The 22,582-nt window shown below is 45.1% G+C and overlaps 1 protein-coding gene across 2 annotated transcripts in view; it reads left to right on the forward strand.

Moving 5' to 3' along the window:
• The window catches only part of MAP1B (microtubule associated protein 1B), a 94,541-nt gene that overhangs the window by 54,715 nt on the left and 17,244 nt on the right, over window positions 1-22,582 (forward strand). Inside the window, exons 1-3 of one of the 2 annotated variants that reach the window (XM_027604698.2) lie at window positions 12,658-12,872; window positions 15,853-15,935; window positions 18,308-18,448. In XM_027604698.2, coding sequence (XP_027460499.1) covers window positions 18,317-18,448 — 132 coding nt within the window. In that variant the 5' untranslated portion in view covers window positions 12,658-12,872; window positions 15,853-15,935; window positions 18,308-18,316. Of the gene's footprint in view, window positions 1-12,657; window positions 12,873-15,852; window positions 15,936-18,307; window positions 18,449-22,582 lie in introns of those variants that run through there. The other variant, XM_027604696.2, reaches the window with a different exon arrangement.

Consider the following 22,582-nt stretch of genomic DNA (forward strand, 5'->3'; position numbering starts at 1 on the left):
AGATTATAAGACCCTGATGCAAACTCGAGAGGGCACACAACTGAGCCCACTGAAGTTAATTATCCATTGATAGGGAAGACTCAGAATATTTTTTCTTTACCTGTCAAACCATGTAACTCTAGTGTCTGATTATATACCCTTGGCGACGGTCATTCTTTAAATCAAATAAAAACAACCATATTAAAAAAAACCCAACATACTAAAATAATGGTTTCTTTAATGAAACTTATCAAAGTACACAGGCATTTTATATTGGAAAAAAATGGGCTAGGGGAAAAAATATTTTTTTTTCATGTCTAACATCGAAATTCCAAAGGTTGAAGTACTAGTAAGTGGACTTCTTATCTTTACTGCAAGAACCCTTCATTTTTTTTTATAATAGTAAGAAAAAGATGTAATTTATTCTTGAGAGCAATTTTATAGACATGAGACATTTAGGGAATTTCATAATGCATTTTACTGGTTATGAATGGAAGGCAGTGCAGAGATTTTCCCAAACAGTATAGAAAACACATTGGAGCATCGGGTTATATCCTTTAAGGGAAAAAAGTGACATAAATTTGAGCTTCTTCTCCAGATGTTTTAAAATGCCTATGAAACTTTTGTTTTAAGATTAAATATTTAGCCATACTACACAAAAGATGCAGAATATATAGTCATATGCCAGTGGGGGAAGCCTCTATTTTATTTCCATTTATTTCCTCATCCATTTTCTGTCCTGGTTGTCTGAGGGCAGATTCCTTTTGCGAGGCCTAAAGTTGCAAAAGAAAGTGCATCCTCTTCACCTGGAGCTGATATTCTGGTCTGATTTCAGTTAGGAAGCTGCCTCCAGAGCCTAATCCAGAGTAGTTCTCTGCAAGAGGGAAGGCATTTCAGATCCTGCTACCTCTTCACTGAAAAAGGTTAGGCTTTAAAGGGAGGATCACTTTGATTTGCCCAGAAGCAGGATTGAAAAATGGTCCCTTTTCTTCAGTGTGCTTTGCATAATAACGGGACTGTGGTAAACCCACCAGTACCTGCCTCTCCATGTAAGGTAAGTGTGTACTGAGTTCCAAAAACCAGATTAGGGAGAGTGCCAGGAATCTTCTAGTGCAGTTGTGTATCCCTGATCGTGACCAGCACACCGGGTTCTGGCCTTCTGCACTCCAGCCCTGCAGTTAGGAATGGAGCAGACTATCCTAGTCTCTTAGAAAAAAATGTGAAGCCTTAAACCTGACCCAGAACTTACATCACAATTTCCTAGGTTTGGGGGTCCTCTTGTCCTTGAAAAAGCTGGTAATCGGGAACAGGTTAGGTTCTTCTCTCCTTGGACTGCCGACCTCGGGGAACGGGTCAGGCACTGCTCACCCCCCTTTGCTCCCATCCCTGTGCAGTCGTGCTGCCCTCAAGGCCCTGAGCCACTGAGGGCTCAAGCGTGCTCAGCTGCTGCCTTTCCAGCCCTTGATTTTGAATCCTTGCATTTTCCTGATATCTGAGCTTAAACTGAGTGAGTAGTGCCCTCTACAACCTTTGTGGCACCCTCTCTCATCTTTCTACTTCTCCCATGATAGCCTCTACTCCAAATTAAATGGGAACGTGTTCAGTACTGCTTTCTGGAACAGACGCAGATGCTCTTTCTTACAGTTACACTCTGGAGCTCCGGCAGAGGACACACTGGGGAGCCTGAGTCAGTCCGTTCTTCTCTAGAGCTGGCTTACCCGTCAGCATTCTTACTGGTACAGAATGTACTCCCAATGTACACTTTTTTTATTTGTGAAAGAGCAAAGAGTAGTCATCATAAGAACTTTGCGTAGTATGCTTATGGATAACTGCCTATATTCCGCGGGTATAAATACATAAAAAACAACCAACAGAGAATAATGCAAGACAGGAATGTAGAAAGTGATTTTATGCATGCTCATTTTCTTATGAAAACCTGTAATTTCTCATGGAAATTGAAATCTGGAGATTTTCTGAAAAGCAAGTTTTTCCAAAGCCCCCGGTTTATTTGCCTTCCTTCCTGAACTCATTCTACACTGGAATTTTAGTCTTTCTTAAAAGAAGATAGAAGAGGGTAGAATTTACTTAACTGACTGTCTGAATCACTTCTGCACAGTAGGTTTTGAGCCTTTATCCTCAGGAAAAATATGTCTGTTGGTTCAGAATGCATTTATCAATATCTTCAAAATGCCCCTTAGCCAGATTTAATTGAATTGTGTCAGAAACAAATCTCTGCTTGTCAAGTCAATATTAACTAAATATGTGGCCCTGAATTTATTCCTTGTTTCCTACATCAGGTTTTCCTAGATCTGCAGATATAGTTGTTCAGCTACAGTCTTCCAGAGAAGGTCAAGTGTGGTATGGGGACATGTAGTGGCACCCCACTGGTAGTGACCTTGTGAAGACCTGTAGTTGAATATAAAATCAAAACAAAATCTTCCTAATGATGCCCTATCTTAATTCTTTTAGGAATCATAAGGAGAGGCTGTTGACCAGAGGCAAAATTCAATGTACTTATGAAAAAAAACCAACTTTGACACTTCGGGACATTTTGGGGCCCTAATCACATAAAGCAAGCTAGACAGTGCTTCCTTTTTATTTATATATGGCAGTGAGCTTTCTGCTAATGGTGACTCAGGGGTACATTTTCCAGGTCCTGAAAGGTACATCACTTGATTTACTCCTTTTTCTAAAGCCTGAATTTCAATCCACATGATTATGTTAAATCCTATTCAGAGATTGCCTGGGTGGTGTGGGCAACTATGGCTATCTATATTTTTAGTTGTCCTATTTTGCAAAAGACCACCAACACCTGAATGCCTATAGGTGGAATGCCCGATCTGGGTTTTGTGAGATTTACATGGAATTGCCAACTTAACAGGAAGTCCAGATGAGGTATTGCCCATGATTTTCACAAGTATGTGTGAGCGTTTTGTTAACTAAGACATTCTCATTTAGTTGGAAGCAATGGCTCATGTAAATATTTATACACTTCCTCTAATTGAGTTATATGATATAAGGACCGCTCACCACCATCAGAATTTTGAGGGAAGAGACAACTCCGGTTGTTGAAGGGGACAGGAGATATTTCCAGAGGAAATAAAATGTGAACTGGATCTGTAAGGAATTGATTAGATTTAAGTAGGCACAAGGCCTTACTTTAAGACATAGTAAATGGTGTCCTCAAGCAACACCCTTCATTTAAAGCAACCTTTCAGCCACCTGTCCCACTGGGGTAAAAAATAAATGCAGTGACCAATTAGCATGAGTATCTGATATACTGAAAATTTCAATTACTTAGTGTAAATTAAATGAATACATCAGCATTGTAAATTACTGGTTTATTTCATGCAAACTTTTAATAGTATAACTCATTGAAATTAAATGCTATTAGGCGCAATGAAGAAACTGAGTGGCTGACTTGAAAGTCACGGTCCTGCATTCTACTCATCAACGTATGACACCTCATTAGGCCTGAGTCAGCAGCAAGCTGGATTCCATACCCTTTTCCCCCTCTAAAAATAAGAAATGATATGGGGACACCTGGGTGGCTCAGTTGGTTAAGCGACTGCCTTCGGCTCAGGTCATGATCCTGGAGTCCCGGGATCGAGTCCCGCATCGGGCTCCCTGCTCAGCAGGGAGTCTGCTTCTCCCTCTGACCCTCTTCCCTCTCATGCTCTCTCTCTCTCATTCTCTCTCTCTCAAATAAATAAAAAAATCTTTAAAAAAAAAAATAAAAAATAAAAATAAGAAATGATATGAAAGGCAGTAAGAAGGCAAACTCCGTGTATGATGTTTTTAAGGGATACCGAATTAGTTCACGTAACTGCTCCTTTTTGCTCTTCTAATCAATATTTTATTGCTAAAGGGTAAGGTTTGGGTTTGGTTGAGGGAGGAGAGGTGACAGGTGAAGGGTTTAGTTGGAGAAAAGTTCTTGTGATAAATTCTTCCCACCTCTATGCCCACCAAGAGGAGCTGGAACCACCCCCTCCACAGGGGCTCACCATCGCCTGTGACAGAATCTCTGAAGACATGCTCAGAGCAGTTAACCTGTAAAGGCCTTGTTGCATGGTCTTCTTCAGTTTTTAGTCAACAGGGCTAAAATATCTACCCAAGGCTTTGTGTTCTTATGTCTTATCCAGCACTCAAAACTGGCTCTCTCCTGCTGTTGCTGCTTATTAGAACCACACACAGAGAGTAGAAAAGAATAACATGGAAGTGGCTGGGGGAGACTTACTTCTCTGCTTAGAATAAGAAAAGGAGTGTACTAAGGAGGAAAACGTGAGCAAAGATGTGGATTCTTCCAGGGCCATTTGTCAGAGCGCAGCAAGGGATCAAGATGAGGTAGAGATCATGAAACAGTGGTGAGGAGCCATGAGTTTAAAGAAAAGACCTTTAAAATTGGAGAGCGTGTGCTCTGGAGTCGGTCCATGTGAGGAGAGCACCTGACTGAGGGAAGGTGAGGACCAGGCTCTAAGTGAAACTTCACTCTGGGTCAGCGGACAGGGCACATAACTGAGGGCAAAGAATAGGAAGTACAGAGGAGTCAGGGCTGTGGCCCTGGTATGCTGAGAATCCCCCGTCAGCCCCCAGGACAGAGAAGACACCAGGTTAGGAAGGAATGGAGTGTACTTTTCTGGGCAGTCCAAGCACCGAGCCATGACTGGATAACGCAGACACAGTGCTCAGGGGAAATATCGGGTGCTGATTCCACCAGCATGTGAATTAGCCATCTCTGCTACCGCCCCCCCCCGGTCCCCCCAATGAGGCAGGATATAAATAAAACTAAAACAACCAAAATCACACTTCCCTTGGGTTGGGTTCAGGCTTTAGGCCAAATGCTTTTAAAGATATGGCCAGATTTACTCATACCAGTTGGAACATAGGACCCGAGTATCCACCTTTCCATTACCTGTTAGGGATGGTGGTGGCTGAGGCCCCACTTCAGCTAAGACCAGATCTCAGGGCCCTTGAGCCTCCTACTTCCAGGCCAGGATCTTGACCTTCAGAAGTCCCTTCCTGGCAGATCATCAAGATTGTTGCTTTGCTCTAGCCTGATGCTGTCACTGCAGGTGGCATGGTCCCCTGGGGACTCTACTGGGGAAAAAAAATCAGCTCATGCTGTTTCTCCTTGGCTTAGAGCTAAGGGTGTCCAAGGGGTCCAATATTAGATGTGATATTTGTTATGTCAGCTATGTATATTTTCCTTTTTCTCTTTCCTTTCAATTAGCCAGTACCAAAAGGACTAATTTGATTTCTGTTTTTAAGGTATCTAGCTTTGAAGGTGAAGAGTGTGATGATTTGGTTCTAAATGGTAACAGATGGGGGTGAAAGGTCAGCACTTTCCCTGGATTTGATCAATGGCAGGAGGTTGATGGCAAATTAAATGTCAGATAAAACTGTCAAATGATTCCTAGAATCAGTACTTATTGGGAAAAGTTGTTTTGAGTTTTTAATGATCACATTTGCTCCCAAGGGAAATAATTCTAGCAGTATGTTCAGACATTAGGGTAATAATACATTAAAAACAGTGTGAGGATGACTTTAAATAAGATCACTTACTATGTTGTTATTGATCGGTAGCATCTTCTTTGTCTACACTGTTTTGTTTCTCAAAGAAGGGGCCACAGAATGATCAGAATTATCTGAGAGATTGTAGAAATGCAGAGCCCCAGACCTCACCCCTGCCTTCTGAATCAAATTATCTGAGAGTGGGCCATGCATATCTGCATTTTTAAAAAGGATTCTATTTATTTATTTGACAGAGAGACACACAGCGAGAGAAGGAACACAAGCAGGGGGAGCAGGACAGGGAGAGGCAGGCTTCCTGCTGAGCAGGGAGCCCGATGTGGGGCTCGATCCCAGTACCCTGGGACCATGACCTGAGCCAAAGGCAGACGCTTTATGACTGAGCCACCCAGGCGCCCCAGCATATCTGCATTTTTATTGAGGTCCTCAGATGAGCATGGGGCATCTTACACTCTGAGAAGTGCCGCCTAGTCTTTTCTCCATCACGCAGATGTGTCCCAGGGAGAAAATAAAGCCATGCCCACAGGCTAAGCAAAGTAATATAGCAGTGGATATGTAGGTCCAAGTAGTATGTTTTAGGTTGAATTTGAAAAGCACATACGAGTTATCATTGGATTATTTAAGGTCTTTGGAATATTCAGCCTCATCTCTCCTCTCTGTGGAGGTGGATTAAGTTTGCAAATCAAGAAGGCAGTGCAGTTACAGGTCACCTCGGGGCCTGTGGGTGAAGGTGAGCAGAGAAGATACCATCACTTTCCCTATCACCTTTATGGGGTTTTTGCTGCTTTTCCCCAGACTTTAAATAGTGGCATTTCCCAAGACTGTTCTCAGCAAAAGGCTCTCTTCATTCTCCAAGAGCATCACCTAAAAATACACTGATGCCTCCCAGATCTGGTCCAACCTGTCGCCTCAGCCTCAAATACACATTTCTGTCCGCTCGTTGGGTAGAACCACCTGATCTCCCATAGGAACCTCAAACTCAACAGACCCCAGATCAAACTGACTGTTATCTGTCTTCCTTCATCCCTTTAAAATGTCTTTTTTGGGGGGCGCCTGGCTGGCTCAGTTAGTGGAGCATGTGACTCTTGGTCTCGGGGTTTTGAGTTTGAGCCCCACGTTAGGTGTAGAGATTACTTAAAAATAAGATCTTTAAAAAATAAAATAAAGTAAAATAAAATTAAAATAAAATAAAATAAAATAAAATGTTTTATTAGCTAAGAACCTGGCTCTGGACAGTGACCATCCTGGTTTCACTATTTATTCCCTAGGTCTGTTGCTGAACTGCCCAATGTCTTCATTTTCCTCATCTATAAAGTGAGAATAGGGCATTCAGCGGGTTAATGTGCAGATTTAATGCAATAACCCTACACAAAGAACTTAGATCAGTGGCTGACCCAGGGCAGGCATTCAATATATCTTAGCCATTTTTATTATTCATTCCCTTATCAAATATTGATTGAGCTCCTGTGGTGTATTAGACACCACTTCTAACTTAAGCTTTCCAAATGAGACACTTGTCAAAACTCTAAGCATCCCCACTAAACTGTCTTGCCTTCAGGATAGGGCTGGCATCCCGTCCATGTTTTAATCTCAATGCTAGTTTATGAAGGTAGCACTAATTTGCCTGAATTAATCTCTAAAAAACTGTGTCCTCTAAATAATTCACACTTTCTTAGTAAACAGGGAATACAATATCTCTTAAAAGGCCAGGAGAAGACCAGCAAGATTAAAAAACATCCTCCGAAACCTACTCTGATCTCAAGAAGGTGAGGTCTAATTGTTGAACCAAAGGAAAGTGCCATTTTTGAGTTGACACGCCGGCGAGATTGGCCATCTCATGGTTTAACTGGACGGTTGGCAGGGTATCTGGCATATGGCAGGTATCCCCCCCAAAGCAGAAGGAATTCCCAAACCTATATCCTGAATGCAGGGAGTAGTCTATAATACACTAAGGAAAATGTATCTCAGGCAAATCTTATTTTTAAAAAGTAAGGATTTAGACCATGTAAACTCCTAGAATAATCTGAGAAGCATTGAGGGGCTGTGGCAAGAGTAGAGATCAGGAGTCAGATGGGCTAGACTGAAAACCCAGTTTAACAGTTTATTTTATCCCTATCTGTAAAAAAAAAGAATAATAATAACAATCTTTGTGATACACTGTGGTAACATGCAAGTAAAAAGATTTCATAACCCATGAAGTGCATCACAAACGAAAGGTAGTACGATTAGTAGTTTAGCACCTGTTCCCAAATAGAACTGTCTGCAGTAGGCATAGGAACTGCCTTGGCAGTCATACAAAATCAACAGTTGCTCCTAGGACAGGTCACCGTTCACCCCCGAGGCCCGTCTTTTTTTTCTTTAAAGATAGTGGGGGGCACAGAACTGTCACCGGAGCTCCTTCGGGTCCCCCCATTCTGTGAGATGAGGAAATTCTGATTTTTTATGCCATATGAGTGACAGGTTCTCACAGGCTCATGGGTAGGAGGTTCTCCCCTTGGCTGCTGGACTCCTTGAATCTTAAAAGCAGAAGGTATTTCTTTCTTGTGCATGAGGAGCATAAGTATTTTTCTTTGTCTATAACACGTTTTATTTAGGGAACAGGGCATTGGGACCTCCCACCTTGCTGTGGCCCGGAAGACCCGGTTCATAGATTTGGAATACCATCCTCAAGGTTTCAGTGCACAAACCCAGAGGAAGGTGCTCTGTAAATGGTAAAGTACTAGATGGGCGTGGATCTCTGTTTTTGATGACAGCTGGAGTTGGCTCCCCTGAGAGGTAATACATACCCCTTCGCTAGGTGTGCCCCCCCCCCCCGATCTGTAGCCTTCTAAAATCTGTACCTTGTCGATGAAACAACTTTCAGGTTGTCTTCTTGCCCTTAGCAGGGGCCCACATTGGTGTTCCTGTTTCTCCTTGGGAGCCAGACCTTCATCAACACCGTCCATGGTATTTCTTTCTACTTTTTTCAGCTAGGGGATAAAATAGGGAAAAAGAAAAAAGAGAAAAACTTCTTTCTTCCACTGTCTCCCACTTCTAATCCTTGGCAGCCTGGATTCTCATTCCTCTCTCTTGAGGCCTTTAGAAAAGGGGGAGGGAGTGGAGGGAAGAGGGGACCCGAGGAGAATGGGATTAGGGAGAATAACCCTGTAAAGAGGATTGAGAAAGAGGGTACCATGAGAACCCTGCAAAAGGGATGAGACCTGTTGCTGCCTGGCATCCCATTCCCCCACCAGGTCTGTGCCCGGTGTGAGCAGTCCCCCAGCCGTTGGAACAGGAGGGCATGTGAAATGCAAGATGAGGCTCCCTCTGCCACCAGGAGCAAGGCCTGCCTGCCTGTCGCCAGGGCTCAGTCTGCATCTGTGTGCAGGGACCACGGTTAGGACGAGGAGAAAGCCTCGGCGGTCCAGGCAGTTTGGGTTATTTGCTTATCTAGGTGTCTAATGGTCAGGGAAACATAGAGTGGAAGACAGCACAGAACCCAGGAGAAGGATGGGGTGGAAGGACTGGCAAACACATGAAAAACTAAACCAAATGGCAACAAGAAAGAAAAAGAGTTAAGTCCAGGAAATGCAGAGAAAAATCTGTATAGACTCAGGTTCTGTAATAACTAAATTTTGTGCCACACAAAAGATGTCAAAGGTAAAATCTTCGAAAAGCTAATTCCCAAGCAATGATCAACTTATTTAAAATAAAAAAATCATTTATGAAGTCTCCTGAACTTGTTTATAATGGAATTCAAGTTCTTGTTCTCTTAAAAAAACACACACTGAACATTTGGAGAGGGATGTGACAGGCAGGAACACACATCAGAGAGGAAACACAAGCAGAAACAAACAAGCTTATTCCCAACAGGGAAGAAATGCCATTTCCAGGAAAATCAGGGAAAGGTGGGAGAGAACTGGGCTCTAATTGTGCAGCTGAAACAAAGAGGGAGTGAGTCTCGGGGTGCGAGTGGGAGGCGGGCGTGCCTGCCGAGGGGCGCAGCAGTCAGCGGGCCCTGGCTGCCCAGTGGCCCCAGGCTGCGTACTCACCTCTTACAATGGAGAGTCCTAGCATCACAACTTGAAAACCTTTCTTTCGGACAAAGGTGGGTCGGGAAGGTGGATGAGGCTGACAGCTACCTGAGTTGACAGAAGTTAAGGATGAACGAGTTGATTTTGAGGTGTGAGGGCCCCTGGGGAATCAGACTCCTTCCAGTGTTAGGAGTTTGGCTTCCCTGGGGAGGGAAGATGGGTAGGCTCCTGGTGATGGCTGGCTTTCTGTGGTTCAGTGGTGACACTGTGGGACCCTGTAATCAGGAGGTACCGAGCCTCCCAGCACCTCTGTTTCTCTGAGGGTACCTCAGTGGCAGGAGCGGGGAGCTGAGCTGTCTAGCCTGCCTCCTGGGCATGTTCTCCCTCCTGTCTGAGGGGATTTCTTTCTCTTTCCAGGCAACGAGGGGGAGGCTTTCTGTTAGGACAGGCTCCTGCACTCTCCTGCAGTCGCCCCTGAACCCTCACGTTGGGGCATCTGGGAGAGACATTGCTGCTTGTGGCCTCAAAGAAGCACTGTGACCACGTGTGCATCCCCTTTTGTCTCTTTCTGTTTTTCTTGCTTAGAAATGATGAGTTGGGATAGAAGGAACACAGGGAGAACCAACAGAGGCTGCTGGGAACGGGTTTCTCTGCTACTTGGAGGCTTCCCGACTTGCTCTTTCCTTGCCTCCCTCTGGGAAGGGAGAGCCCAGGAACTGTCTTCCCACCAGGCCCAGTCGGGGCTGGGGTTAGTTGTAAGGGATAGAGAAGGAAAGAAGATTCACAAGAATGTTGCTGATGCAGGCGTCTCCTCTCCTTCCAGACCAGCTCTGTTTCTCCTCAAACTTCCCCCATCTCTTAGCATATTTGCTTTGTGTTATGTGGATTCCTGCAGAAAGGAGGCCTGGATATTCTTCCAAATGAAAAGCTGTTATTAAAAGCTGTAGGCAGACCCGTTGGTAAATAATTTTTTAGTTCCTGCACTGAGTACCTTTCATTTCTTGATTTCATCCATTTAGCTAAACTTTACCTGGGGAGTGTTTTTTGGATGTGGGGGTTGGAGGCGAGAGGTTTCCTTTTCGAAAATCCACTTGGGTGAGGAGGTATAGTTGGAGAACTCATTGCTTTTATTTTCTTTCCTTCCTCCCTGCTTCTCTCCTTCCCTTCTTTCTTTTCCCCCTCCAACGAAAACAGACTTTAACATCAAGACTTTCTGTGCCTGTGGCCTTTTCTTGATCTCCCACCCCTTACTTTTAGCTAAATAATCTCAGTCCTTCGCCTCAAGCTTTCCCTTTCTAATTCTACAATCTTCTTTAACCTTTAAGTTTCTGCTTCTTCACATTGGAAGTTTTTCTAGTGCTGAATGAGTATATCAAATTCTGTGTCCATAAAGAATCCATTCTGGTTTTCACCTGGGGAAGGGGCAGGAGGAGTGAGTGGATGAAGACTGGGCAGCAGTAGGAGCTGGGGGAGCAAGGGGTGGAGGTAGGTGGGCACCGAGCCCTTGGCCCTGACTCTCCACCCTGGTCACTGGTGCATCTATATCAGTGATTCAGGATCCCCCTCATCTTCATCCTTCCGTACTGGATATCGAGGCTTTCTTTATTCTTTGATTTCCATTTCTAGATTATGTTTGCAAAGTGTTCATTTTCCAGGAGAAGGAAGTTGTGGAAATCAAGTTCTGGATTGTGATCATCCATGGAAATGGAAATGAAATGTTCATTCTCAAGACATACCAAGTGGTTGCCCTCTTACAGGTGATCTAAAAGGGGTCAGCATCACTAGTGTTTTCATGAAGGGCTTCCCCCATCTCTTAGTGCTTCTCGAACTTTGGCTCTGGCATTCTCTCCCTTGAGCTGGGCTGCTTCATTAAGCAGCTGCCTGTCTGGGCTGAGACTGTTGGGGGTCTTGCTCTGGCCCCAGCCGTGATGGCATCACCTCCTACGCTGCTGTGTTCTGGCACGATGTGTGGGATATGTGTGGGAAAGAAGGGTCAGCTGCATGCGGGAGAGAAGGTTCTGAGTTTTATGGGGACTGGTGATGGCTGTGCCTCAGTAGTGGGTGTCATTGAACTCAGTCATGTCAACCTCTTCAGAAACCAGGAAAGAGCCTGTGTGTGTGCACATGTGTGTGCATGTGTGTGTGTTTAGATGGATATTAAGCTCTGTGGGGTCTCTTCTCCAACAAATTATATACCTAGAAAATAACACTTTGCTTTCAGAGATTTGAGAGTCATCTGGATTAGAGTACACCATAAACCACGAAAACAGCCCAATCCTAAAAGACACATAGATTGAAATAATCTGTCAGACTTGGAGTAACTGAAAAAAAAAAAAACAGTCCCAGCGATAACTGAAAAATACAGGCTTATTTGAGTCAAAGATAGCCTTTGGGAGCGTACAAACAGAGATCTCATTGTCTGCAAGGACCCTGCTGCTTCAGGGGTTCCCCCGGACCATCCTCTTTTGAATCTAAGGTGGAACAGACTTCTTTTTTTGTCACACAACAGTCCCTGCCCCACTCACCCCAGGATTGAGCCTTCATAATTACACTGAGTTTTGTGGGGAAGCTGTCAAAAGACTTTTACTTATCAAAGCAGTGAGTGACACAATCATTCCATCTCAAGCCCCTCCTTTTTTCTTCCCTCCGACCAGTGCTGAGCGGAGTTACCTATTCATCGGGGCTGCCTAATGGTTTCGCTGTGAGCGGTTTCTGGAGAATGCAGACTATAATGGGAGAGAGAAAGGCTGCAACCGGGTTGTCTTTCTTTCCTGGGAACTTCTTTTCTGAAGCAACTGAATGAGACCTTTGCAGGCGAGGGTGGTGGCCTCCCCTTCAGAATGCCTGGCCTGTTTCCCAGTGTGAAACATTCCCCAAATATGCAACTTTGCAAGCGTCCCAGCCGCCAGAGCCTAGAGCTGCCTGCGGCCCAGAGGGCTGGCGTTCCCCCTGGGGTGCCAGGGCGGGGGTGCCCCTGCGCTTGCCAGATGCCAGGACACCCCAGCCCCTAGTTACATAGTCCAGGGAAAGAATCTGTCCACAGCCTGGCTGTGACAAGAGCTTGAAGCTTCTCTCTCTCTCTCTCTCTCTCTCTTTAAATCCCCTCCTTCATTAAATCCAATCCTATAAAAAGGCTTTTGTTGAAGGAGCAGCCATGGCATCGTGGTGCACGGCTGTGTCACCGCTCTCAGTGTGTCCAAAGATGGACAGAAAGAACATCGTTCGTTGAATTCCTGAGCAAACAGTTCTGAAATTGACTTGGAGGGAGGAGAGGTAGACGGCAGAGGTCACATGGCATTTGTCGTGTCTGCAAGCGATGAAGCCAAAGAGGAAGGGAGCTTCTCGTGGATGGTAAGAAGCCCCCCGCCAGAGAGCGCCTGGGCAGCACTGTCCTTGCTACATGTCTGGGGAAGGGCCTGCTTGGGCGGGCAGGGCTCGGGCTGCACTGGGCTAGTTGCTTAGATATGCATTTGGAAGCTGGGGTTAGCAGGGTCAGGCGCCGCGTCGATCACGTAGGGAAGGAAGGGGCTCTGATTCCTTTACCACCTCTTGCGGAGGGAGCCACTTGCGCCTACCTTGCTCAAGTGTACTTTTGTGGGTTCCTACAGCATAGAGCCGGGACTGCAGTCATATCTTGGCATGATGCTCCCTGAAGCTTTGTGTGTTGAAAACAGTCACGCCCAAAGTACGATCAAGGAAATGACCATTCATTTCTCCTCGGCTTAAGCTTTTGCTCCATTTCGTGTCAACTGAGTGCTAGTGAACCACCCGAACAGTCTTTGTTTCAAGGAGGCCACTGACGAAAGGACCGAGAAAGGGGATGGTTTCCTGTGTTTTGCTGATTGTCATTTTATCATTTACTTACTCAATTTGATGCTCTTTTGCTTTACCTTTAAATGCATACGGTTGTCAAAAGCAAAACCAGCCATGCCAAAAAACGATGCCCAACAAAGTATAGATTTTGGTATTCGTAATAAATAAACATTCTCTCTCATGGCTTAGTTGAATTATTTTTCTGGAAGCTCAGTCCTTTGTCAGCTTAAGCTCTGTGACATTGTTCTGTTTTGGAGTTTCTTCATTTTCAGGCATTTGGCGTAAAGTATCACACACCTTCTCTTAATTTCACCCTCTTTTGTGTGGGTTTTCTGCCACATTTGACTTCTTTTGCTTTTTGCCCATATTCTTGTAATGCTTTCTGGCTTCTTGCTTCTTTTGAGCACATCCCTGCTGCTATTCCTTTGGATTTTTCCCTAGCTCTCCCTTGGCATTCATTGTCTGCCATGCCTGTTTTTCCAAACCTTAGTCCCAGCGACTAGCCCTGCAGAGCAATGTAGCTGGGGGCTGTGGGGCCAGATGCACAGGGTCCAAGTCCTGACTCAAACACTCCCTAGTTGCGTGACCTTGAGCTAGTTAGTTCTCTTTTGCAGACTTCATTGTCCTCCACAGTAAGAGAGGACAACACAGTACCTCTGTCATAGAGCTCTTTAGGTGATTCAATGACTTCGTACTGGTGAGGTGCTCAGAATGGTGCCCGGCATCATTATGGTTTAGTGTGGGCTTCTTTCATTTCTGATGTAGGGTAAATATTAGCTCTTGGGAAAGATCAGACAATGTTGGAGAATGGGTTTGATGATGTGGTGGTGGTATTTCAGCATATTGTTTCTGTGGTCTTGTTTAAACTCTGGTAAAATATATACAAAACACAAAATTGGCCATTTTAACCCTTTTTAAATGTACAGTTCAGTGGTACTAGTTGCATTTATAATGTTATACAACATGACCTCTATGTCCACAACTTTTCCTTCATCCCCAACAGAAAGTCTGTGCCCAGTAAGTAGTAACACTTCAGCCCCTCTCCCTTGGCCTCTGGTAACCTCGGATCTGCTGACTCTACGAATTAGCCTCTTCTAGATATTTCATGTCAGTGGAATCATACAGTATGTGTTCTTTGGTGTAGGCTTATTTTACTCAGCATCCTTTTTTCAAGGTTCACGCGTGTTGTTGCACGTATCAGAACTCCATTCCTTCTTCTGCCCGGGGAGCACTCCATCGTGCGGCTCTCCCCGTTTTGTTTAGCCCGTCACCCATCAGTGGGTATTTGGGTGGTCTCCTCCTTTTAGCTACTGTAGTAACGCTGCGGAGGACCTTGGCTTACAAGTATCTGGTCAAGTCCCTGCTTTCAATCTACCGAGGATGGAAGTGCTAGGTCATATAGTAATTCTATTTTAGCTTTTTGAAGAACTGGCAGCTATTTTCCTGGAAAGGTCATTCTGTCCTCTGGTATTCCTCTCCTCAGATCCTGTTCCATTTTTGTCTTGTCACCCGTTTCCCTGTACTTCCAAGCAGCAGACACGTTCTTGTCCCCTCTGGTGTGGTGTCTCCTCTCCACGTGTCTGGGAAACAGCCCACTTCTCTCTTCCTCCTGAACTGGCCGAGCTTATCTTGCCCACTCTGGCCCCTCATACACCCAGTCATTTTTCGTCTTAATTGTCCAAGGAAGGGGAGTTTGCGTGGGTCATCCACAGGCCTCAGTCTACTTCATCTGGAGGTGATTTCAGCCACTCAGATGCCCCTAAAACATTTTACTTGAAGGTGTGGGAAATCAGGGATGTGGAGCCAAAGGCCCTGCAGGATTGCAGCCCTCCTTAGACACGTTCCTTCGCCCCCACGACACCTTGCTTTTTTTTTCTGCATCAATTTCGCTTGTCTTTACAGGCAATTTGGCCACTCTGTCCGGCGGGAGAGTTGTTCTCCACTCTTCATTTGCTCACAGCTTCTCTACTTTTCTCTGAGCAAGTGAATTAATTAAAAAATACTCCAGCAGACTGTAAGCCCGCCTCAGACAGCCATTCTGGTTGTTGGGTAATTGTTAGCCAGGCTTTCTGGATGTCATTCATTTCACAATCAAGCTCCTAATTAATCTCAGCACCATTCTCAACAGAAGAAAGGCTGATGCGGGGAAACATCCCCGATTACCATGAGAAAGGAAATGTCAAGAGCCCCGTTGAGTTTTCCTGGCATCCGCCCCTCGTCTCACATGAAAACTGCCATTAAGGCGTGCAGAGAGGCAGCCTGGCGAGCAGGCCTGAAAACTCACGCACTGCAAGAGCATGAGGAGCCCCAGACACCCGGACCCCGCTCCGGGAGTAACCTGCAGGCTCTGCACTCTCGTTTCGCAATACCGATTGTGTTTCCCAAGATAGCGTGGAGAACCCCTGTGCTGTGTGCCCATCAGGACAGCGGGAGCTCTGCTGTCCCTGAAGCCAGCGGGCCAGTGCCAGTTGGGAAAAGCTAAAGGTCTCCCTTTTTGTCTGTGTTTTTGTGTCCGCAGGACAAAAGATCCTTCATCATCGAAGTGACGTTTTAGAAACAGTGGTCCTGATCAACCCCTCAGATGAAGCAGTCAGCACTGAGGTAAGCGTCTGGCCCCGCGGTGTCACACAGTGACTGGGAGGGCAGGGGCAGGCCCGGTGGGGCAGGAGAAGGACACGGAGAGAGAAGTTCTGGATCCGGGGACACCTCCTTACCCCGAGTCAGGGGCCGGTTCTCTACCTCAGTGCCACCCCAGACTGCCCCTCCCGGTAAGGACAAAGTGGAAGATGCTACGCAGAACTGTGATTGATATCTTATACAGGCAAGGGGATCTGAAATCTTGGGTATTTATGGAGGGTGTGCTGCTGGGTGGTGTCTGGCTGGGATGTAGCAGGGGAAATAGACTACAAGCCCTTAGGCCAGGACATTTAGGACACAAATTTGGAGAAAAATGGTAGCATAGAGGCAAGCTCCCTTCAGAGCCATTTGGCTTACCCCCTATAATCCCCACTGAAAGGCAGGCTAGCCTGGCGATCAGGAGCATGGCCTTGGGTCCCAGACTCCCTGGATTCTGATGCTTTTTAGCTGGTAGCCTGGGGCAAATTATTTATGGTCTTTTTGTCTCCGTTTCTACCTTTGTGACATGGAGATCACAACAGTGTTTCTAATGTGATTCGAAGTGTCAAATGCTTAAAACAGCACATAGCGTGTAACCACTGAAATATAAATGTTGGTTGTTCTCATTAATATTATTATTACTGTCATTTGAAATTGTTGCCAAAAAAGAATAACTGGGTATTTCAGAGACTTCAGTTAGATAAGAGCTTGGCTGAAGCCAAGAATCCCTGGCCCCCCAGGCAGGAGGAATGGCTGTAGCTCCGTTTTCCTCTTCTTTTATTGCAGGTTAGCACCTTTGAGACTGAGTGCTTCTTGGACATTAATGTTGCCACAGTCCCTGGGGGGCCTTCATTATCTACAACATCTCCTCGGCGCATGCTTTGAGCCTCTTTCTAAAATTGAGATACAATTTCACATACCATAAAATCCATCTTTTAAAGTGTGTAATTCATTGGTTTTTAGTATATGCACAAAGTTGTGTGCCTATCATCACTCTCTGTTCCAAAACATGTCCACCACCCCTTAAAAACCCCAAGCTGTTAGCCAATGCTCCCCATTCTTCCTAGTTGCTGGCAACTTCTGATCTACCTTTTGCCTCTCTGGATTTGCCTATTCTGAGTATTTTGGATAATGGAATCATACACTAGGTGGTTTTTGTGTCTGGCTTAGTTCACTCAGCGTGATGTTTTCAAGAGTCATCCACCCTGTAGCATGCATCAGTACTTCATTCCTTTTTTATGACTGAATGCTATTCCATTGTGTGGATGCACCACAGTTTGTTTATCCAGTCGTCAGTTGATGGACACTGGGTCGCTTCCACTTTTTGGCAGTCATTGTGTAGCCTGTTGTGATTCCACTTCCATCTGCCCCAGATCAGCAGGACCTCTTTGACAATCCATGAAGGCACAAGGCTGAGGCAAATGGGGGGCTAGCAGTCTCACTGTGATTACCAGAATCAGGAAGTAAAGACAACTTGAAATGGAAAAGGAAAAATAATTTCCTGAAGGAATCCAGGCTTGCTTGTGGAGCAGAAGGGGCTGGAACAATTATTTCGGTTTATGTGTGTTTCCTTGATTAGAACTCGAGGTTCTTGGGGGCCGTGCATCATGTCCTGTTTACTTTTGTATCCCTCCCTTGGTGTCTAGCATGATGCCTGGCAGTGAATTTGTGAACTAAACTGTGCTCAGAACGAATACCTTGGTGCTTGGAGCAGTGTTTCTGCTGAAGGACAGGCTGGCTTCCTGCCACTTCAAGAACAGAGAGTTCTTTCGTGCAAACCATTTACAATTCTATTTAAAAGATTCCCACTTGGAAAAAAAAAGAAAAAGATTCCCATTTGGGGCAGCCTTTTGTTTCTGTTCAATGTCAGGCACCTTGCTGATCCCACTGGAGACGGCGTTTGGAGCTGAGCGATTACTGGATGGCTTGGAAGGAAAGGGGTCCTGTAAGGGAGGGGCTGACTAGGGACCCTCGTTGGAAACCTGTGCTTCCTGAGGCAGCAGTCAGGGGAGCTGGACTGTACTTGGTGACTCAGCCTGTGAGACATCCTTAAGTCTCACAGACGGTGCGTTGCTAGCAGACACAGCTGTGGAGACTGCTGTGCCAAAGACAAGGGAACTAGGGGGAGAAGGTCAATCACCACTACTGGTTGGGCCGTCGCGAACATGGAAGATGGCATTCATGGGCCAGTTGACCAGATGACCACAGTTGTTGGCTTTGTCCACCTCCCCGGGGGAAATGAATGAGTTTGGTTGGTGATGGGTGTCAAGCCCTATCAGGGCCAGCCCTGTCCTGCGAGTGGGATGGCGGGCAGTGTTGCACGTGGCTCATGTCCTGCTCCCTGTGCTTTGTTTCAGGTGCGCTTGATGATCACAGATGCTGCCCGACACAAGCTGCTCGTGCTGACCGGGCAATGCTTTGAAAATACCGGAGAGCTCATTCTCCAGTCCGGCTCTTTCTCCTTCCAGAACTTCATAGAGATTTTCACCGATCAAGAGGTGGGCTCCTGTCTGGAAATAGCTAAGCTTTACAGCTGCTGGGTTATGGTTGTAGCCTGAGGCTCCACTTTGAAAGCATAGGATGGGGCTAGGAGAAGGGGAGGGAATGTCATACCTCCTCTGAAATAAGCAAAACTGCACGATCCAACATACTGTAGTTCTACGACTCATCACCAAAAGAATTCGGGGCACTCATCTATAATGAACTTGAACCATTCTTAATGTGCCAGAGATGGAGGTGGAGGGGGATTGGAACAGTCAGTATTTTAGAGATGGCAAAAATAATGGAGAAACTTGAAATGACAGAGCCCAGAAGAAAACCCAGGTGTCCTCTTTTCTGAAAGAGTACTCCAATGATGTCTTGGTCTTTTGGTAGGATTGAACTGCCCTGCTCTCTTTCAGTATTTGTACTTACTTTTCCTGGTCTAATTATTTGATTGCTCTTACTGTTAATGCCTGGTCCTGATGTTTGAACTTGGGCTGCTTGAACAGCCCAACAAAGAGAAGGCTCAAGAAAGAGCGGCAGGTAGGAAAATGGAGCACATCCATGCCCCCCAGAAAAAGATGGTTAAAGTAGCTGGATTGAACTTGGGTCATTACTATTTCTAATGAACATGTCTTATTCACTGATGATACATGTGAGGTGTTGAATATTATATGACATTAGTGGTATTTGGTAATATCAGATTGAAGAGTCTAATTTGGTTATTTCTGCTTGAGAATCTATCCTGGCTGAGAAAATTCCCTTTCCAAAACAACATGCCTCTTTCATTTTGTTTATTTGTTTAGTAGTTAGACTATTCAGGGCTATCAGCTTGGCGGGTTGGGGCCTGCCCACGGCAGATCACAGGTTTCTACATGGAGGGGTTGAGGGATGTGTGCATAGGAGGAGTCTCCATGTCCATTTGAAGCCCTGAGAACTTACTGAGTTGGTGGCCTCTCAGCCTCCCGAGTGGCAAAGGGCCATCTGTCTTTCTGCATTTAAGCTTCCTTAGCCCTGGGCTTCACAGAGAGGTCTCTGTACCTGTCATCGCTGGCAAGAGCTGTAAATAAACCTCCCAGCTTTTTTTGGCTTGCGTGGAGGCTTTGCGAAAACTCTGGCTAGGTGACTTAACAGTGTTTCACTCTCCACCCACTGGGGGGAATAAAAAACAGGGAAAAGAAACATTTCACTTAGCGTTTAAAGCCCCCACTTTTAGAAGGTGTGATGTCAGCTGGGTCCTGAGGCAGATAGCCCTGGCTTCCCACAGCAGGAAGGGGCCCCAGGGTGCACTCACAGCGGGTACCATCTTTACCACTTCAAAACGAATGAAGGCTTTTGTCCCTCTTTCTCCAGAGTTTGTCATCTGCCTACCTCCAAGGCTACTCGAGTTCAGCCTGCATGATTGGAAATCACTGGACTAGACCAATGGTCACCAGCCTTTTAGAGCCATGATTGCCTACTGTGGTCTTGGAAAAAGGGTTTGAATACAGAATGACTCAGTAACAAAAGGACCTTAAAGGTCATTGGTGTTTAGTTTTGTTCCTTTTATCCAGTCCTTGATATATCCTAGACACTCCAGGGAAACCAGAAACACCATTTAGGAAAGACAAAATGATGCATTTTTTTAAATAAAAATAGATAAAAATAAGTGGACTGAAAAGTACAATTACCAACACATTTTGAGCTTTAGATTGTGGGAGTCTTAGTCATTGGAGGTCAACTACATAACCAGAACTTAACAGATAGAAGAGTCATCTGGCTAACCCATTACTTCCTGAAATCTGAGGATGGTGAAATCACATCTCCTGGGACAGTTTTCAGTCTCTCTGTTAGAAAGTTTTTCCTTCTTTGTCTCATTGTATCTTTAAGGAAGGAATGTGCTCCCTTTCTCACTTGGTATCTCAGACACCCTTCACCAACACTGCCAGTTGTGTTTTTCCTTCAGATTATTTTCAGTTCTGCACACTGTTCTTCATAAAAGAAGATAGTAAAAGTTCCTTATGTTCTCTGGTCACTTTCCTTTAAACCTGTTGGCAGGAAAGGGATGACATGGGTATGGCAGAAAGTGAGAAGCTGTCTTCGTCATGTTTTAGTGCTTCGGTGTTATCAGACAATTAGATACATGAGTCAAGGGCTCAAGGAACCAAGAGCTGGGCTGGAAACATGTGGAAGCCGATGAAGTATCTAGAGAGAGAAGTGTATTGAAGAGCAAGGGGCTCAGGTCTAGCATTTAGAGGTTATGGCCAAGGAGAAGGAGCCAGCAATTTCAGTTTGTCTGTTTGGTTTTGGTCTAGTTTCTTTAAAATGTCATGGCTCATATGGGATACCATACTCCAGGAGTCACTAACCAGGTTAGGACTTCTAACCTGACTTCTGTAGTTTTTAATACAATCTTCTATAAAGAAAGTCTAAAAGTAACTTTTAACCATCAACATCCATAATTAAGTGTCAGTGGAGAGGGGATGCAGGCTTTGAGGAGTGCTATAATTTACAAAAATTGGGGGTTCCCTTTAAGAAAAAGAAAATAAAATTATCAGTACACAGTTAAGTACAGGGCTCAGGGAGGGGACCATGCCAGTGAGGAGCCTTGAAGTTTGAGCTTCTTTAGCTTTATGATAAATCCATTTGCCCATCAACTAAAATCCCTGAGTCTTTTCCATGAATATTGTTGTTAAGCCACATCTCCCAATCCTTTGCTTTATCCCACTGGTTTATTGGACCTTACATTTATCCCTTTAGTATGCCATCCTGTTAAGAGTTGATTTAGCCATCATCATCCCAATGTCAAGAGCTTTCGTGAATATTTTAATTCTGCCATCCCACGTTTTGCTCTGCCTCCCATTTTCATGCCACCAACAGATTTGATAAGCATTTCTTTGCCATTTTTATCCAAGTCAGTGCTCCACAGGACATAAATGGGCCCTGAGGCATCCCATCACAGACCTCCATCCAGGATGATACTAAGCAACAGGATTTATATGACTGGCTATGAATCCACCTCATTCTGCTATCACACTGTTCAGAGATCTTATTAAACGTCTTGCTAAAACCCAGAGATACACTGTCCACTGTATTTCTGCATCAGTCAAGCAACTAACCTAATCAAAAAAGGAAATCTAGTTAGAGCAAGCTGTGGTTTAGAAAGTCAAATCTTATTTCATTATCTGCAGTAAAGTCATTATTTCCCATATTTTCCTTCCTCTTCCAGTATGCCTGCATTTAATTAGAATTTTAACATTTTTAACAAAAAAGACTATCTTTGCCCCAAGCAATATTTCTTCCAGTCGTGTCTCTCATCTGTATTCTTAAGAACAAGGGAAGGGTAGCAATCAGTGTGCTTGAGAAGTATTTGCAGGCTCATGGTCACTTCCAAAGCAGCCACTCCAGGAGGACAGTACATATCGAATTGGCCAAGTTTAATGAACATTTCTGGAGCTGATGATGTATTAGGGAAACACATAATGATACAGAGATACAGAGGGTGTGTTTCCTCCTATTCAGGAACTTTTACTACAATGGTTTATACTAAGTACCATTTACTATGAGGATAATTTCCAAACTCTTTTAGAGGAAGACTGTTTCCAAGTCTGAGATGTACGCACAAGTTTCCTTGCCACTGCCAATGTGGCTGGCTCCTCCCCATTGCTCTCACCTGTGCGTTGCATAAGCACAGACTGAGTAGGTGCTCTTCAGACTTGGTCTTTGGCCTGAGGCACTCACTCTAGCGTGTGTGTTGGTGCGCAGGTCTGGAAGCTGGCCCCGGGGAACTGAGGGGTTGGGGATGCAGGGGCTTTTTTTCCCACTGTGTCGCTCCAGGACTGTGGCAGCCATGCCTCCTGTTCCCTCTGTCCTTCGTGAAGGCCTCTCTGCAGCTCTGCTCTCTGCGTTCCTGCCTCATCGTGCTCAGTATGCTGTGGCTTCTGCAGAGACCAGATTTTCCCTTTCTGAAAGAAACCTCTGCGGTGCTGACCTTCTTCTCCGCTTTCCCTTGTACTCCATAGTTTTCTATTCACTGGGCTCTCTGCTGGTTTTCAATACCCTGGACTTCCTCAAAATTCTGTGCAAACTAGCTTTCTTTTGGGGTCACATTTCCTTTATTTCATAGGAACCTCCCAGCTGGAAGTGACAAGATGCAAAGTAGGGAGGTATTT

This window comes from Zalophus californianus, chromosome 5 (genome assembly GCF_009762305.2).
Source record: "Zalophus californianus isolate mZalCal1 chromosome 5, mZalCal1.pri.v2, whole genome shotgun sequence".
NCBI lineage: Eukaryota > Metazoa > Chordata > Mammalia > Carnivora > Otariidae > Zalophus > Zalophus californianus.